Below are 20106 nucleotides of genomic sequence, written 5' to 3' on the forward strand. Positions count from 1 at the left end.
TCCAGAGAGTTGCCATTAAAGAGGCTTCCCAGCCTCCAGAGCAAAGGGTAACGGGACCCAGTGGAGGAACCATCAGTAGAAATTACTGTGATATTTACGTTAAGAATTATTGAATCTTGCCGGGTGGTGATGGTGGTGGCGGCGGCGGCGGCGGCGGCGGCGGCGGCGGCGCACACCTTTAATCCCAGCACTCGGGAGGCAGAGGCAGGCGGATCTCTGTGAGTTCGAGGCAAGCCTGGGCTACCAAGTGAGTCCCAGGAAAGGTGCAAAGCTACACAGAGAAACCCTGTCTCGAAAAATCAAAAAAAAAAAAAAAAAGAATTATTGACTCTTTTGGGGAAAAAATCTTGCAATGGTATATAGCTTAGTCACCAAGAAATATAAAGAACCCAATCGCCAAGTCTATTAGAGAAACATAAATTTTGACATGGTAATTGCCTCTAAATTTTTATCTGTTTAACTACCAGTGTGTATAATGTAAGCACACGCACAAGTGTGCACATATGCATACAACACATACACACAAGCCATGTAGCTGAAAGCCACCATCATCTTCCTTTGTACATCCTTGAAATACTGATTCCAGGAACCCCATGGATAGATACAAAACTCACTTCCTATATGCAAAATGTCATTTGTTTGGATATAATCTAGGCATGCCTGCCTCTATACTCTTGAGTTATTTCTAGGTAATACATTTTTAGCAAATACCCTGGGAACTAAAGACAAACCTCAGAAATCAATAAGCAGAAGAGCAAATGCTGAATCTGACCTTTGCTAACTATGCGCTGTGGTATACTCCAACTAAAACACCGGTTTCTGTCCAAATGGGGAATACTTACTTTGTAAGCTTCATTTCCTCTCATCAAAAAGCATGTAAAGCGCTGTTCTATAGCTCTTATGCCTTAGAATCCTGGAATAAATTCTGCCCGTCAAAGTTTATGTTTCTCTAATAGACTCAATGATTGGGGTCTTTATTTATCTAGCTAGTATTCTTTATTCATCTAGAAATAATACAAAGCACAAAATGCATGTTATTATTATGTAAATAATACTGACAGAAAGTCTGCACAAGTACTATACTTCTTCTTTCACATTTAAAATTTTAAAAATTGGGAAGTAGACAGATCCATAATGCAGAACCTAGGACACAGATGGTTCTACTTTACATGCATATTACAGAGTAGCTAAACATGATCCTTATGGTGTTAAATTAAGACTGATTTATAGTCTGCCTCTTTCAAGAACTTCCCACTTCTTGGAAATAACTTGTTAATTCTAATCACGAATCATTAGAAAACTTAACACAATATTTTGCAGCCTCTCCATATCAGCCAAGGCAGACTGACAAAAGAAGACTAAGACTCAAGTCTGATATAAACCCTCAGCATGATATTTTTGTTAGGAATGCATGATTGCTGTTTAGCCAGTTGGCCTATTTAGTAGGTTGGAAAGATGGTTCCTCCCTAGAGAACTGCTACTTATTTCTAGAACAGTTCTATGTGTTAGCACTGACCATGCCTCATGCTCCCTGGAGCAGGGAAAGATGGCTTTTGTCATTCTTGGGGTCCGTAGTGTAAGGAAGAAAGTGGTCTGTGACAGTCAATATTGACACAGAAGCGAGAAGAGCATCTTTATAATGTTTCAAGAGTAGCTTATTCCAGGAGCTGAACTAGATTCCTGTGGTATATTCCTTAAGTGCCTTTGAGTTCTGGGAGCTGGTGAAAAAATAATCCTATAATGCCCCTCAGACCAATCTTCAGAAAGATCTCTACCCCTTCTCAAGATCCCCAACAAAGCCATGTTTTACAGGCAATGTGCAGCCAAAACCTAAACTGATTATTTAAAGATTTATTTGAATAAATTTTGTATGGAATTACAGCATTTGTTGCATATATAATATAAAGTAAGTGCTCAATAAGCTTTATAAAGCATGACACCATGAGGTAATAATTATATAAAGTGATTCCATTGAGGTAAGTATCAGGGTAAATTGAATTTATATATATATATATATATATATGTTTTATTTTACAATACCATTCATTTCTACATATCAGCCATGGGTTCCCCTATTCTCCCCCCTCCCACTCCCTCCCCTTACTCCCAGTTTACCCCCGATTCCCACCTCCTCCAGGACAAGTCCTCCCCCGAGGACTGCGATCAACCTGGTAGACTCAGTCCAGGCAGGTCCAGTCCCTTCCTCCCAGACTGAACCAAGTGTCCCTGCATAAGTTCCAGGTTTCAAACAGCCAACTCATGCAATGAGCACAGGACTTGGTTCCACTGCCTAGTTGCCTCCCAAATTGATCAAGCCAATCAACTGTCTCACCTATTCAGAGGACCTGATCCAGCTGGGGGCCCCTCAACCTTTGGTTCATAGTTCATGTGTTTCCATTCATTTGCCTATTTTTTTCAATAATAGAGTAAAACTGAAATTTATTATAAGCACAGTGCACATATGAACACCTGGTTTTTGACAAAGGTAAATTGAATTTTAACAGGAATGCGTCCTATGTAAGGTGACATAACATTTTACTGAATTATTTCTCCTCATAGCGCTTAATCTTACATCATCACAGTACACAAGATTATAAAATTGATTCCAAGATTGCACCAGAACACCATGACACTGAGCTACATATATAAATACATTACTCCAAACATGTGTTCACAAAGCTTACAAAATAGAGGACGGTCTAAGAATGCTGTAGTTTTTACAGATACCCAGAAGAATTCAATCTGACTCGTCACTGCTGAAGTACGAGCTGTCACAGCATTCAGCTGTGTAAAGGAATTTGTGAATGGTCGGATTCATCTTGGGTATCCAGTGTCGGGGAACCAGGTATGTTGAGAGGTTAAATAAATCCACAAACACCTTGTACCTGTCACTGGAAACATACATGCAATCTACATGTTAGAGTGTTGATATGAAAAATTAAAAATGTTCTACTCCATAATTTTTTAAAGTATTTCCCATTAACAATATTCAACCTTTTATCTTGTATGTCCTATATAACATATATAGATTGGTTTCTAGATTGGTACTAATAGTATGCAACATTTAATCACATCCCAGATTAATGCTTTTAAACAGTAATATGCTTGACTCAGACCACAGTGATCTGAATTCAACCTAGAGTAATTGTTGTGATACTGTTTTCATGCAGATAAAGTTGTGCCTTTATTAGTTATTTGTTGAAAGATTTATTTTTATTAATTTTTAAAAATATTTATGTGTATGTCTGTATGTAGGTAAGTGAATGTGTGTGCAGGTACTGGTAAGGCCAGTGGTATCCTCTTTCTGGACCTGAAACTACATGCTGACTTATATGGGTGTTAGGAATCAAATTCTAGAGGAACAGTAAATATTTTTAACTACTGAGACATTACTCTAGGCCCCTTATTTTTTACTGCAAAAAGGTGATGTGTAAAGTAATACATTTAAACTTTGGAGTTCTAAGTTGCTCATTGGAAAATATTTCCTAACTACAGAGTAGCTGTCCAGTGACTTCTATAAAGGATTAATAAATTTAAATTCATCTTAGCTTCATTTCAAATATTTACAGAGTGGTTTTCATATGAAATTTCTTTTCTGTTTGTTAGCCAGATATTTTAAAAGATAGTTTTAAAATGACAAAATCGGGTAAAGTTTTGTAGAGGAGGAAATCTTGCCTTTGAAGTCAACTAAATCTGGTATGGAATCCTGCTTCAGTTGCTTGTAACATATGGGGCCATGGATATGAAGCTGAAGAATCTAACTCTATAAAATGAAATCTACAATACTTCCTCTAGCCAGGACTTTGTGAGGATTAAATAAGAGGATGCACTAGAAACACTGTCCAGGCTAATTATTTCTGTGTAAATGTGTAAATGTAACTATCTGTGTTTTCCTATGGTCTTCGGTGGCCCCTGTGAAATGGTCATTGGACCTCAGAGGGGTTACAACCCATAGACTGAGAACAACTGCTCTATACTATTGCCAATTTGGTAGCCATTTATACCAGAACACCTTTTTGTCACAGGATGAAATGATGAAGTTCAGGAACTAAGAATTGTATACAATTACCTTGAGTTTCCATAGGAATATTGGTATTTATCTAAATGTGCTGCTATCAGTGTAGACAAAGGTAAGTGCAACTTCTCCAAAATGACATGCACAGAATTGTAAATACCAAGACTTGCTAACTTTCAACGTGGCAAGAAGCCCCAACTTACCTCACAGTTGATCGTAGGTACTGATAGCCTGAGGATCCCCCAGTACCAGCCTTGGTGCCAAGCATTCTGTGCACCATGCACACATGATTATCTAGGCAAACACACAAATTTACTGCATGAATATTTTTCTGCCATTAGCTCCTCAGTGTTCTAAAACCAAAGCGTTGGTAATGATTATTGCTTCAGCAAAGGCTGACACCTTACCACTTAGCCAGATGGAAAGGTCAAATGTGAGCACCCAAGGAGGCCATCAGGTTGCCTAGCAACCGTGTGGCTTCGGCTACGTGCAATTTACTTCATTCTTCATTGCTTTAAGCCTATGAGCACAGTAATGGGGAGGCAGAGCCACATAATGGCTTTCATGGGTCCTTCCCATTTGCTTCTCTGTGGGACCCTTCCTCCAGAAAAAAAATTTTTAAAATAAAGAAACAATTTGAAATTATGCATTGGGGGTCATCCTGTAAAGTTAAAGGAAGGACTGTTGAAACTGGGAGATGAAAGAGTCCTGAGGGATAAGAAAGAAAAAGAAAATCCTGCATGCTTTCTCTCATTTGGGCCTAGTCTTAATAACACACACATGATCATGCAAGGGTGGCCATGTGCAGGGAAGAGACACCAGATAGGAAGGGGACAGAAAGGGGAGGTTGGTGGCAGGGTGAATACAAAGTAAAATTATGTGTGAGTATGTAAATGTAATGAAACCCAATATTTCAAACACCAACCAAAAGACTAACTGAAAACTTAGGAAATAAAATAAAGCAAATAATTTCATTTTTTTTAAAGTATTGGTATGGAGATGGAGATAGTATATATTAACACTGACACAAATTTTACTTTTCCCTTTGATTCTAAAATGAAATAAAACATTTTCTCGATTCCTGAAATATGGTAAAGGCACAGGGGAGGACAAGGGGACCTGGTGGAGGAGTACTTACATCTCCATTTGGTCATGAGTGTGTCTATGTCCATAAGTGAGGTCAGCAACTGGAAAGGGACCTGAAATCGAGGCTCCTCCCTACAGGAAACAACAGTAAGAAGTCCTTCTGACTAAGAGAATCCAGTGCCCCAAGACAAGCCAGAATGTCTGTGTGTTAGCCCTAGTCAAATTTAGTATTTAGGGGCTATAGTACCTTTGGATTGTCCTCTTAGCCCTTACCTAAAAAAAAAAAAAAAAAAGGAATAACACTATTCAACGCCTAGCATTTGTGTGAAGTCTAGAAAGTTCCATGTAATATGTATGAAGTAATCAGCCAAAGAGTCCTGCCTAATACTATCTTACTGGAAGGGGAATATGTACAGTATCTTAAACAGAATACTAACAACAATCAAATGCTTCTAAGCAGATATGTAAACATGATTTCTATGTCCCTTACTATGCTTGAGTTTCCTTTATATAAGCCATCAACATTATTGATATTATTTTACTTAGGACATCTCTTTATTTTGAGATGAGAAAACAAAACTAAAAGATTTTGTTTCTTTTGATTCTAAAGAAACCGGTCTCAGAGAATTTGCAAAATTAAAACTTACGACTAAAAAATTCTATAGACCGTCCCTGGAAGCTTCTTTGGCAATGTAATCCTCACTGGCTAGGCACATATTCATGAGTTCCAAGGAGAAGATGAACACCCAGGAGACCCCGAAAACATTTTAGACAGTAATGAAAATTTTATATGAAACTACAAACCAAGTAGACAACTGGTTATGAAACATTCTCAACTGCCCACTTTTCTTTTTTCTTTTAGATTTTAATTGTATTTTTGTTATGTAGGGGTGGGCCAGGGTATGTATATGGCATGGCTGGAGCATCTTTGGAAGACAGGAGACAATTGGAAGGAATCAGTTCTCTCCTTCCATCATGAAGGTCCTAAGAATCAAATTCATGCAGTCCTGCTTGCTGGAAAGTGCCTTTACACACTCATCCATCTCACTGGCCTCAAATTTTCATTTGATAAAACAGACAAGTCTCTCAAACTATGTTTTAATGAAATAATTATTACATAACTGAACTTCTAAATAAAGGTTAGTTTTGGTCTTTGGGGGCACTTAATGACTGACACATAATGCTCTCTATAATCAAAAGACAACATGTATTTGGTTGTCTGCACATGTACATAAACAGCCAACTACATAAGTAAAGTCAGACTCATCATTTATAGTAATTATTTTCTGTGATTCTGCTTTATAAAGTGGATGTATCCTTGGCACATCCTCCATATCCACCCTTCAGTTTCACTTCCTTTTTCTTTTTTTAAATTTTCTTTTACCTGTAAAAATAGATCATCAGAGCTCCCTGGAGTGCACGGTATGACAGTCGTCGTTCACCTGGAAGACATGCAGCAAGTTTTCAGCATTAAAATCTTTCTTTTTGGTGTTGGGGATGGTGTTAGGCTAGGGCTTTTGCTGATAAGATTGAGTTCCCAGCAAGTCTCAACTCTATAGCTAATGTAAGACAATCATGTTATTTTGAATTATCATCTAAAATAGTTAAATGCTTTGGGGGTTTTCAGAGAAAAATAAACTAATATTTAGTTTAAAATTTTCTTCCTTATCTTGAACTTAATATCTATGGCTCTAAAAGTAAATTAATATATTATCTATATATTTAACATTATGCATATATGTGTATATATTATTTTAGACTCTCAAATAAGTTCAGTGATATACTAGGACAGTCTGATATAAAGAATAGGTAACTCCCATGATATAGGTATTTTCCAATTGAAGCAATACAGTGGTTCATTATTCGAAAAGTAAGCAAGATTCACTTCATTTCCTATTTGAAAATGTTTTTGTTGTGTGTTTGTTTGTTTTTGATGTGGTGGTTTGCCATCTGTAATCCTAGTACTCAAGGGCTGAGATAGGATCATGGATTTAAAGCCAGTTTGGGCTAGATAATAATATCCTATCTGAAACCAAACAAAAAAAATTAATTTTTTCTAATTCACATAAAATAAGTTCCCTCGGTTTGAGAGGGCACAGTGATTATATAAGGGTGTGGCATGAAAGCTAAAAATGCTTCACCCCTCATTGTGAGAACAAAAGTTTAGCCATGTTTCATTGGGGGTTTATAGATAATGGGGCCTAGCAACCATTTAATGCTAACCTCGTGCCTCTGCTACACTCTGTTTTGTACAATAAAAAAATAATAATTACGTCTATCTTGCTTATTTCTAAAATTTTCTGAAGTACTTTACAACAAAACTTTACCTTGGCACCCTTCCGTGTAGCACATAGTACGAAAATGTTTGCTAGTGTCTTGTAACTATATTGAACAAGCAAGTGTGCTGATGAAGGACTGTCAGACACAATATCTACCCACTTCTGACTTCTCTAAGTAGGGAAACGATTTTCATCAGATTTGCCCCCAAGTAAGACTTGCTAGACAAGCTTGTAACATTATTTTCTGTTCTCACAGATATACCCTTGAGGTAAAAGACCCTTAGACTAACACACCTACCTTTACTTAGGAGATGTTCATGGTGCTTCTCATCAAACAAGCACAGGAGCACCTCCTTCTGCTTCCGGAACTCGGCCATCTGTTCCTCTTTTTCTTCAGACTCTTCCTTAGCCTTAAGGGAAAATATTGCTTTAATCTTCCCAAGCAGAGAACAGATTGCTGTTTTAGACTGCTTCCCTTAGGAGAAATAAATTCTCAGCTTGTGGCAAGGGTGTACCCTGAGTATTTATCTTTACACCAAATACTACAATGTGGGAGATAACGTCTTACGAGAAGGAATCTTCCATATACTTGCTGTTCTCTCATTTTACTTATGTTTAAATAATTTAATAATATCAAATACTCTTCAAAAAAGTCTTAGAAAAAATTACTTCTTAATCAGAAAGACTATTAATTCTATTTAAATTCTATATTTACTATTTTAGTCTATAAATAAAGCTTCTTAAATATGTTTTATCTTATGTTTTTATTTAATTGCTTTCTTTGATTGGTTAAAGCAAGTCTGCTTTATTTGGACACCCTACAATTCCACTTGAAATTGGTTATTTGGACTGTAGTAGCCCAATTATCCTCATCCCATGAGAGCAAGCACTTTGCGGTGAAAGCCTGTAAGTAATATTATCACTATTACTATTCATTTATTAAATAAATGCTCACAGGAAAGTGGTGGACATAAAAATGTAAGCAAAAATTTGAATCACCTCACCTCAAACACATTATCTTTTAGGAATAAGATGTGTTGCAATTAGTCACCCAAGCAAGGCTTTGTGACCAGGGACAGCACTATACAGGAAGAGAAGCATTACCACAGGAAGTGACAGGAATAAGAAGGTTGGCAAAGATGGAGCTCTGCCTGGTGGCAAACATTTTCAGCTCAGAAGATTCAAACCACTGAGAGAAGCCCAGTGCAGTCCGACCATGTGATATATGAAAAGCCTTAGGGTCCATGTCATGGATGTTTATCTTTTTCTTGAGAGCAGAAAGTATACATAAGAGGTTTTAGGCAAGAGAAAGAGGTCATTAGGTTTGCATTTTGGAAAGACCACTAAGACCACCACAGCACAGAGAATGAACTGAAAAGCCTACAGTTGGGGAAGGGATGAGACAACAAATGAAGAGACCTTCGCTTTAGTGGAAATCTGCACTCAAGTCATGGTAATAGGTTAAAAAAAATGTGAAAGCTATTGGAAGATAAAAAGTTGATAGTGTTCAGAGATCCCTCAAAAACATTGAGATGGCTCAGTGGTTAAAAGCACTTGTTCTTGTAGAGGGTCCAGGGTTCAACTGTTACTGAAATACTTTAAAATGTGAATACATCATGATAATTATTTGCGGTAGATATCCTTATTTTCTATTTTGCCTACACGTTAAGTTATGCAAGAATTGAAGTAGTTTATTTATTGTCACAGACGTCTATGGTGAAGATGAAGGTTGAGCCCATCTCACATGACTTCAAAGTCTGTGCTTTCAAAATCCCTTCTCAAAGTGTCAAAGTTGAATGACTAGAGAAGCTGAGTCATGGAGACAGCGTGAAAGACCTCTACTCTGAAGAAAATTTGGAAACAATCTCATTTAAAAAAGAAAGAATCGATTGATACTGTCTGTGGCCAATGGAAAGGATCTAGTAGAAACATTAGCAAATGTTACATGGTTAAATATATTTGCCTAGAAATAAATATATTTCTCTCTCCTATGCCAGTGTGGGTGAATTGAACACAATATGCAATTTTCAATAAGAATAAAAGTTACAACAATACTAGCTGTTTGTTACAGATAAAAATCTTCTTTATACTGTAGAACTTAACTTGGCATGATTTTTATCCCTATGAAGAAAGTTAAGTCAATCATGTAATATATAATCCAAGAAAATACATTTGTAAAAGACAGATTATAAAGAAAATTATTAACAACAACAGACAATTTATGGGTTAAATTTCTAATTCTTTCCACAACAAGTTTATGGCATGAATTCATAATTACCTGGATCCTTAGGAATTCCTCTTCCAGACCTTTCAGGATATTTTCTTCAAACTTTCCCCAGAAGTTAAATCCATGTGGCTCTAAACCAGGTGTTCTTTCTAGCCATGCCTTAAATAAATAATTATTTAGGTGAATACCTGGTAAACATAAACATTTAACATCTACATAATTTTGAGACTTATAAAACTTTGGGCAGTGGCCACTGAGGCCAGAAGAAGACACTAAATCCCTGGAGCTATACATGGTTGTAAGCTACCCTATGTGGGTGCTGGGGACCAAACTGCCATCCTTTAGAAGAGCAGTAAGTTCTCTTAACCACGGGACCATCTCTCCAGCTGCCCCTGCAATCATTCAAAGATTGCAAATGACCTCGTAGCCTGGAAATCAATCTGACTTTATTAACACCTATCTTGTCTTGCTTATCCTGCATTTACTTTTGAAATTAGCCTTTTATTTACTTTACTCTGTCTTATTAAGTTTCCCAGTAGTATACAGGCAATAGTAACCTAATTGCCTACACTTACAACACCCGGGAGATTAAGGACAGAATGCAATTCACTAGAGGAAAAAAAATTAATTTGCAAAGAGGAAAGCTTAGTGACAAAAATCAAGACGAAATTTGTATCATGCTACCATAAAAAATCAAATTAATCATCCATAAACCCTATTTGCAAATTCCCAGAAAATTTGAATAATAAAGGAATTTTTGTGATGAGAACATTCTTAGTAATTTAATTAGTAAAATTTTTCATTATAATTTTCAATTATGCTATATCTCAGAGAAACAAAGTTGATTAAATAATCAAACACAATCAAGGCCAAAAAATCAGCTACTTGCATATTGCTTAGTAGGAATATTTGATAGAATAATTTAATGAGATGATGAAGCTCTTAGATACTGGCATACAATTATGAAAATCTTGTGTAATTCTCAATAAGATTCTTAACATTTTAAATATTTTAGTAAGCTTAATTACAAGTTTAGTAGGTTTCCTTTTCTGTCTTTGTTTATCATGAATATCACGCTATTTTGATAAGAGTGCTTGAATTCTGATGCCACAGAAGCTAAGCTAGCAAGAGGTTGGGGCTGTACTTAGGTGGCCATGCTGCTCCTACCTCCACCAGCTGCAGCAGCGTCTGCTCCTGCTCTGATTTCAGCAACAGCTCACTCTCCTCTCCTCTGAAGTTACCGCGATAGTGTTTCCTGTTGTAAGGGACTCTCAAGCTCTGAAGCACACCTATCTTATTTTCTAGCAGTCGGAACTGTAAACTCTGGAAGCCGGATGCTGGAGATAGGTACTCTCTAAGAATTAACACAAGAAGGGAAAAAAGAGCAAGGGAGAGATGAGACTGTACACCTCTACACTTCTAAATTGAGGGTTTGTCAGAATACCTATCCGGAACAGACAGCCACCTAGAATTCTACCATAAGAAGCCCCTTATGTAAATAAAAAATGAGATGCGTAAGCACCATTGTCACTGTGGACTACTTTGAAGCTGAATAGTCTCCATAGTTATGAAATGTCATATATTTTAACATGTGTAATACATATTTCAGTATAAATTAATTTATAGACATAGCAGATAATATAAATTTTCTGTAAGAATAAATTGAATAAATATACACATAAATAATGGTGAGCATGTGTGTCATGCTTTTCTTTTCTAAGAAAAAAAGACAGGTGGACATTAGGATTGTGTTTTCCACAACGGCAGAAGATTGTATACAAACATTATTTAATCCATCTACCAGTGCTAATCATGGATACTATCATCCATCTTCCTACACAGATGAGCATCCGTGAGATAGAGCAAGTACAAACAATGAGATGCTGCCTGACACAGACAAAGATGATCGAGGATGTGACTAAACCATCAAGACTCTCAAATCCTCTAACTCTAAGTGATGCTGACATTTTAATGTCTTAAATGCTACCACAAATAACTCGACTTTATCCTCTTTTTTTTTCTTTGAAACTTGTTGGAAACATTGCCTATTACACCATATGATGGACTTGGTTTAAATTTCTTGAGAAAATTTCTTCTTTAATTTTAGAAAAAAATTCTTGTATGTGTGCTTTTTAAAGATGTAAGTCATATTCAGATACAGATATGAATGTACACACATATACAGATGGCTGTGTGTGTTTGAAAGGTTAGAACCAAAATTGACAGTATATAATGAATACTGACATTTTGGTTGGCGTATTTTATTTATACACCACTGCTATGTCTTGCATTTTCATATTGTGAGCTGTTTAAGCCATCCCATGTCTAATATCCTTTATTGAGAAAAACAGGACACATGATGATAAACTGAAATGAGTTGATCATCTAGTTTTATATCTAAAAATGAGTCATGGAATGTTTTTAACCACTCCTCAAGTATTCTGTGATGAGTGTCCTTCAAGCGTTAATGAAACAAACTTCTCTTTTCACTCCATACATGTTCTTCTTTTAAAGAATCAGAATGAAAGAGTGAATCCCATTGCATTCTGAACTGGGAGGTGCACACCTGAAGTCGTTGAAGTCCAAGGCAGTCATTGTTTCCAGCACAGAGAACTGCTGCACCAGGAGCTTGAAGATGACCACCACCCTGTGCATCCGAGTCATCACCTTGAGCATGTTCCTCTCATCCCTGACCTGGTGCGAAAGGAAGAAACCTTGAGTAGTCAGTTGGATTTTGAGAAGATACAGATTGTGAATGGCAATGCATTGCTGTCTGTCAGCTTTGTGTAAATCTTAACAGAGACAACTGGAACTAAAATGTACCACGAGTATTTGTGAAAATACTGCAATTCTGAGTTGCATGCAAGAGATTTCTCCAAATTGAAATTTCTTTCTATTCTTAAAGCAGATGCAAGTTAGAAGCTGTCCATGAAAACAATTGCCTCTGATTTCAAAGCATGCTTCTGCTTTGATTTTGTTTCAGAGAAGAAAGTTCATTTCATTTTATTTCAGAGAAGAAAGCTCAAAGTACCAGAGAGACTTGTAGGAAATGATTAGATAAATGGATAACTCTATTAATCTATTCTTCACTGAAAGCACAGGTTGCTACTGATAAAACATGGTGTTGTATTCACAAAAAAGGGTGGGAGAGAGAGACAGAGACAGAGAGAGACAGAGAGAGAGAGGAGGAGGAGAGAAGGAGAGAGAGAAGAGAGAGAGAGAGAGAGAGAGAGAGAGAGAGAGAGAGAGAGAGAGAGAGAGAGAGAGAGAGAATAAGAACTGGAGCTCACGGAGCAGAGCCTCAGAGAAGGAACCTATGATAGTGTCTCAAGCCTCAGAAATGGAGAATGGAAGATGGGAGATAGGAGATGGGAGATGGAGATGGGAGATGGGAGATGGAGATGGGAGATGGGAGATGGAAGATGGGAGATGGGAGATGGAGATGGGTGGGTGTGGTTGCTCTTCTCCTAGCCCCAGGTGCTGTTCAGTCTTCTCTCATCTTTTGTCTTCCCACCCTTTCCTCTTTTTTCTTCCTCTTCTGACTCTTCCCTTGTCATTTCCCTCATCTAGCCTATCTTGACTTCCCCCCACTTATCTTACCATAGGCAAAACTAAGTAGAAATAGAATTCTGTTACCTGCTGTGGGGATCTGGGATCATTACAATTTAGCCTGGTAACCTACCCCATTTAGAACAGCATCTTAAAGAGAGGAGTGAGTCACGTAAAAGGACTTTAAGACTTGAAATAACAATGAAACTTCTCAGAAAGAATCTCCAAAAACCCTTTAGTCATTTCAGTATTTTGTTACATATAAGTTAGAATGTTCACTTCAGACGTCCTGTGTGCATTAAGAAGGTATACAAGGCCGGGCGTTGGTGGCGCACGCCTTTAATCCCAGCACTTGGGAGGCAGAGGCAGGCAGATCTCTGTGAGTTCGAGGCCAGCCTGGGCTACCAAGTGAGCTCCAGGAAAGGCGCAAAGCTACACAGAGAAACCCTGTCTCGAAAAAACCAAAAAAAAAAAAGAAGGTATACAAACAACTTACGTGGCCATTCTGAAAAATCTCACGAACGGAATCTAGTTCCCAGAGGATTTGTTTAAACCAGAGTTCATAAGCTGTAATTTTAAAAAGTCAGTTAGAAACTTACAAGTGCCTCTTTGACTATAATTATATGACAGATACTTATAAGAAATTGAAAAGTGTAACTTTAAAATTAATAAATGTGATCATGAACTCATTTTTATGTTAGAAATAAGCACTTAATTTTAATTATCTCTATTTTTTAATTTCTAATATAGTGGGAATTTTACTTTATTCTGTATTTTCATTATTAGTACAGGGCTCCTCCCAGCAGACATATTTGTTTAGGTCTTTTAGGATAACACACACAACCCATTCTCACTTCTTATGTAGACACCTGATCCTCAGCTTCACCCCTCCACTGAGAAATTAGCAATCACAAGCTTAGATAAAGGACTAGAAGGTCTTATATTTATAAAGCAAGGTATTGTTGTTGTTATTGTTCTTTATTGGGGGGTTATTGGGTTTTGGTTGTTCATTATTGGCACAATTCTAGGGACTTGTGGGTTCAAGATAGACAAGAAAGCAGATAGCTGACTGATCAAACAGTCACAGTGGAGCCTCATGCTAATCACACTGCCAATTGAGAGGCACTTTGTCTTCTAAGCGAGTTAGTCTCAAGCAGCACAGCCTCTCTCAGAGTTTCTGCTTCAGTTCCAGGCAACTTCCTTAAGCCAGAATTCTATCAGAGCATTTCTGCTGAGGAATGTAAGTGGGATTTGTCTGTGAGAGCTTGCTTTCCTCTTCCACAGGGGTAACCAAATAATACAACCAATATTGAAAAGTCCTACAGCCTAGCCAAGTAGAACATGCATGTTAGGACTAAAACATTTGGTTACTAAGAATGTCATTGGGGATGAAGAACTTTCCTTAACATCACCCAGTTAATCCATTTGCACAGTGATCAGTTATCTTCCTGTAGGTGGGAGCTTGTACTTCAGACTCAAGATTCATAGTAAGAATGTGACAGACATAGGAAGACAGTTTGACTCATGCTACCAGACTCTTCATGGCAAGCAAAACTATTCTTTCCCATTAGCTTGTCCTTTCACATAAGAAAATCCACAAAAGAAGGATTTTCATCATAGTCATCTATGTTTTCCTTCAGTAACTAGCACAATGCTTGGCAGTGGGTGTTTGCTTAATGAATAAGCAAACTAAGTTATCAGTGTAATAATTAGATGAGCATAGAAGGTTAACAATCTGATGTCCCTGGTATATCCCATGTATACCATCCTGTGAATAAAGGTTCTGTTGTGATAATTAGGAAACTAGAAAACTGTACTATAATTTTCAGTTGTGCTTAAGATTTGGGGAGATCAAAATTTTATATTTAGATAACAAGAAAATCAAATGTTTGCTGGTCATTTTATATGTGTGTTTCCAGGTTGAACCTTGTGTAGGTAGTCCTATGAGGCCCTGCCAGCACACTGTAACTAAAGCCTGGAAGACATCAAATCACAATGCCCACCTTCTGTTATAAGCTTACTATGTGTTATACTCGAGTGTTTATTGATCATTATTTCATCTCCTCATCATGGAAACAAGTAAGAACACAGAATAATTGTCTTCTTTCAATGATGGAGGTCTGAAATCTAAGTAATCTGACTAAGATTGTGTCATTCATAACAGAGATGGGGTTCAAAATTATCTTTGTATTTCATTCATGCTGACTAGCCAGGATTCCTCTTTTACTGATTTTACTTTAGTATGAGCCACCAATAAAAATTTAAGGAAAAAAATAAACAAATACAAAATATATAACAACACAACAAGCTGACTCTTTCCTATCATTAATTTCTTCATTAAAAGGCTTTTCTGCTGTTAACCACCCAGAGGAATAAGAACTCATTTGAACAAAAGACAAGAACTCATTGAAAGGGAAAAGTGTGTGGGTTTGTAGATTAGAGCAGAGCTCCTGCACAGACACACACTATAACACAGAATTAACAACCACACAGCAAGTATTCTTAATATTGTGGGGTCATAGGCCTATTAATATACATATTTGTGAAAATGTCCATGTAATCTCAGTGTACAAGGCCCTTCTGAAGATACAGATTTCTAGCCTGAATACCACTATCCAGAAATAAAAGGTCTGAAAAACATTACCAAATATAAAAACTCTGTGTTTTTTCTTAATACTTAATTTTTATAAAATTATACGTATTTGTAGAAACAGAGAAGGAGTGGATTAAGTGGGGGCAAAGGGAAGGTAGGGTAAGGGAATGGGAGGAAAGGAGGAAGGGGAAACTTCCATCAGGATGTAAAATAGATGAAGAAACAATAAAAATTTTAAAAAATATAAATGCAAAAAATGAATGTATTTTTAATAAATTAAAAGGACTTATTTCTGGAAAGTAGGTTTTTTTGGTGCTCCATAAAAGCAAAACATAATAGCATCTTAGCTTGCAAATCCTTTTCAAATTTCAAGAGCTGTAAAGTCTCTCCCAAACTCAGAACAAAAAAAGGAGTCCCATACAATCTAACTGGCAGTGAAGAAACACAAAAATAACTGAGGAGTGCTCAAAGAGATTCCTGTGAGATTTCATATGACACAGAAATTTCTCAAGTGTATCTAATGAAGACAATTCCTCAGTCTTTCACTGTCTTACAGGTAAAGTGGCTGTTGCCTTATAGATGATGAATCATTACAAAGACAGCTGATTGTTTCCCAGCCCTTACGACTTACCTTGATGAGTTATAATAAAAAGATGTTCATCATGGATTTTATTTCCTTTTATTTCACTTTGAAGTTCTTGAGCATTCAAAATTTTTTCCAACTTTAAATAAGAAAATGAGAAGATTGCTTTTGAGATTTCAGATCTGGAGTTTCAGAAGCACACATTAATAAGGAGCAGATTGAAATCCTGGCTAGCAAATGGCACTGCCCCTAAGTGAGTGTGATGTTTGGCCAGCTGCAAGTCTACGATACCTTCCTCTCCTCACTCCAAAAAGCTCCTGGAAGGGTTTACATTTTTTTAAATCAGTCATCCTTACAAAACCATCAAAAAAAAAAAAAAAAAAAAAAAAACCAAGGCATCAAGGATTCTATTTTTCGTCTTAAAATTTTAAGCTGACTAGTAACCATAATGACCTCTGAATTTCTCACAGAAAGCTCTCTTTTATTTACTAGTGATTTCGAGAAAGTTCTGTGCAACTTTAACATTTCTGCTTTATGATGAGGAATTTGAAGACTTGTTATGGTAATCTGGGGTTCTGACCACATCTTTTTCTATCCTGGGAAATGCCTATCTGCCATCTGCACAGTAGTTCATCTGTCACGATCTTCTGTCTAGATACAGAACTTCCAGCTCTTGCCGTACCTCTTCTAGGGAGGTACATTTCACCCCTTAGCTTGCTACTGCGAATTTGAAAAGGCATGAATAGTTGAGTTCTAAGGTTCAGAAAACTGTTGATGATTGAAAAAAGATAGGCAAGGAAAAGCACGGAGCCCAAGTGGTGGCTAACAACAGCAGTTAACTCCAGTGAGGACTTGCCACCTACCTGCAAGTAGTTCCCATAGATGAGTCCACCTTTGCTGGCTTTGTTCTCACCAGTTTGAGCTTTGTCTTCTTCACTGTCTTCTAGAGATAAATTTTTCAAAGAAGATCTGCAGTTTGAGTAAATGACATAAAAACAAAGGAGCTTGAAAAAACACAGTGACCATAAATCTAAGCCATTATGCTTCTGTTACTATTTCTGTTTGGTTTATTAATAAGTGAAGAAAATAATAACAAGTAAGGTGACTTTCAGGTCCAGAAATTTAACTGCTTACAGGCTAATGCTGTGGAGGCCTCCTCCATTTGAACAGAGATTAAACACTCACCCCACTCTGTTTCCAAAAAACGGGCACCCACTCATGGTACTGAGGTGTCTCAGGAGCACACAGATTTGCTAGGCCAGTGGCAGCATCTACCTCCCCAGATATTTCAGCGCTCCCTTTTATGTATCCTGATCACCAGCCCCAGCCAATCAGCACTCGGCTTACACTCTTAGCTAGGCACTCATTTGAACTGCTTCAGAGCTGAACCTCTGTAACTTGAAGGTGGATTTGTGTTGTGCACAGCTTGTTTGCTAGAAGAGTGAGCCAAATCAAACCCTCTGACTTGCCAAGTTGTGCTTTTATATCCAACATAGAAGACGTCAAATAAATCAATAGAGGCCAAGTCCACAGATATTTGCATTTAACCTCTTAATTCCAATAATTTTTCTATTAGAGTCAGGATCCCTAAAGATGATAAGATTATAAACAAATTAAATCTCTCCAAGTAGGATTGTCTTACAGTCTCTGAGGAATAAGAACTGAAATGTTCCTGGAGAAAGAAACTCACTGAAACAGGCTGATGCTGCTAGAGCCATGCCCAGTCCATGTTAGAGCTCATCTGGCTGTACTGAACTCAGCTGAGGCATGCTAGTCACAGGGATTCACAGTTCACACTAGCTGAGGCATGCCAGTCACAGGGATTCACAGTTCACACTAGCTGAGGCATGCCAGTCACAGGCAGGACAGACCCATTTATGCGGGTGCCTGGTGCAAAAAGAGCAATTACCACGTGCCCATAGTTCTGAAAGATATCTTCATCATGGATACAATGTTCTTTCTCTGAATACCACTTGCTGGCTTTATAAATAATGGCTTTGAGTTCTGTTGAGCCAAGACAGAAGCTCCATCACCCAGCCCATAATCGATTTGTGCGGCGGTTAGGAAATTGACACAGACAGCATTGCCCATTTGTCCCATCCAAAAGAGATACGTCATCATCAGGCTTCTCAGAGTAATCAGAAGCCAGAAACTGTTTCCAAGCTAAGTTCTAACTGTAACTGGGTAATATGAAGAAACTGATTTAAGTTTTATAGCAACATCCTCAAGAAACAAAGTTTTTAAATTATAATTTGGAAGACTCTGATGCACATTTAATTATTTTATTGTGGTTTAGTCAATTTGAATATTTAATTGATAAATATTATAAAATAATTAAATGGTGTGATACTGGAGAACTTAGAAATCACCAAATTCCTCTGCGGTGCAAGCCTTACAAGCTTCGTGTTCTGGCAATGGCCTGATCATAGCTTACACGTGAGACAGGGACCTTACATAGGAAAGGGCTGACTGTTCCCTTCATCATGTTCTGGCCCAGAGGGTCTGAATCAGAGAATCCTCAGTGATCTCAGTTATTGCTCTTTCAGCTAGGTAGGTACTTACAAGGACTTGAGCTAAATGATTCATTTCACTCTCTTTAAGGCTTTGTACTGTGAAGTGCTCTTCGCTTTCAGGTCATCATGCTTGCGCAAAAGGTAAGAAAAGTGCTTCTACTCTAAAAATTATAGAAAGTAGGTAATTTAAGAATGAAATAGTTTTCCTTTTCTTAACCTTGCATTATGCATGGTTCTTCTAACAAGTGTCAGTTTGGGAGTTTGTTCTCCCAAATCTAGACAAAGCATCCAAAGATTTAAAGCTGATGTGTCAGAAAATGGGTAAATGGATGGAGAGTAGTTTGCTTCCTCCACTCAGGGTGGGTAGCTGCTGCTGCAGCCCCTAAATACACTCATTCTTGATAATGTTTGCCATAGCAACCACATCAGATTTATGGGTAGTTATAGTCTGAACAATACTCAATTGTTTTCCTATGTGGACAAATTCACTAGTTGGTATTTGCTTCAGACTGGAGATCTTTTTCTTCATTGTCTTTTTTTAATTTAAATTTTTTTAATTCATTTTACATACCAACCACAAATCCCTCCCTCATCCTTCCTCATGTTTCCCCTCAGCATCCCTGGCTGGCCCATCCCCCCATTCCCTCCTCCAAAAGAATAAGGCCTTCCATAGGGAGTCAGCAAAGCCTGGTACATTCAGTTGAGGCAGAACCAAGCCCCTCCGCCCTCTATCAAGGGTAAGCAAGGCAACCCACCATAGGTAATGGGATCCAGAAAGCCAGCTCATGCACCCGGGATAGATCCTGATCCCACTACCAGGGGCCCCTCAAACACACCGAGCTATACAACTGTCTCCTGTATGCAGAGGGCCTAGTCCAGTCCCACGCAGGCTCCACAGCTATCAGTCTAAAGTTAGTGAGTTCCTACAAGCTTGGTTCAGTTGTCTCTGTAGATTTCTCCATCATGATCTTGATTTCTCCAATATGGAAGGAGGAATGTGGTGCCTTGTGCATGCTAGGCAAACTCTCAGTTTCTGAGCCACTTGCCAAGCCCTTTTCATTATCCTATTTTAAACTTTTATAATTATCAATATGTATTATTCCAAACAAATCTTATAATCTCGATGTCTTCCCCCTCCCTCCTCCAAGCCTCCCTTCCCATCTACACCATTCATTCACTTTTTAGTACTAGGGATGGGACCATGTGCCTCATGCACTCCAGGTAAGTTCTCTGTCCTGAGCTACAGCCCAGCTCCTATACT

The 20106-nt window shown here is 37.7% G+C and overlaps 1 protein-coding gene across 1 annotated transcript; it reads right to left on the reverse strand.

Moving 5' to 3' along the window:
* Nucleotides 1–2424: 2424 nt before the first annotated feature.
* Nucleotides 2425–17622, reverse strand: Tdo2 (tryptophan 2,3-dioxygenase). Its single transcript, XM_028880130.2, has 12 exons — nt 17518–17622; nt 17196–17301; nt 16381–16471; nt 13653–13723; nt 12174–12301; nt 10775–10961; nt 9659–9766; nt 7679–7790; nt 6486–6543; nt 5154–5233; nt 4219–4309; nt 2425–2891 (listed from the first exon to the last, which is right to left on the reverse strand). The coding sequence occupies exons 1-12, from the start codon at nt 17550–17552 to the stop codon at nt 2738–2740; spliced, it is 1221 nt and encodes a 406-aa protein (XP_028735963.1). The 5' UTR covers nt 17553–17622; the 3' UTR covers nt 2425–2737.
* Nucleotides 17623–20106: the final 2484 nt, after the last annotated feature.

This window comes from Peromyscus leucopus, chromosome 6 (assembly GCF_004664715.2).
Source record: "Peromyscus leucopus breed LL Stock chromosome 6, UCI_PerLeu_2.1, whole genome shotgun sequence".
Lineage (NCBI taxonomy): Eukaryota > Metazoa > Chordata > Mammalia > Rodentia > Cricetidae > Peromyscus > Peromyscus leucopus.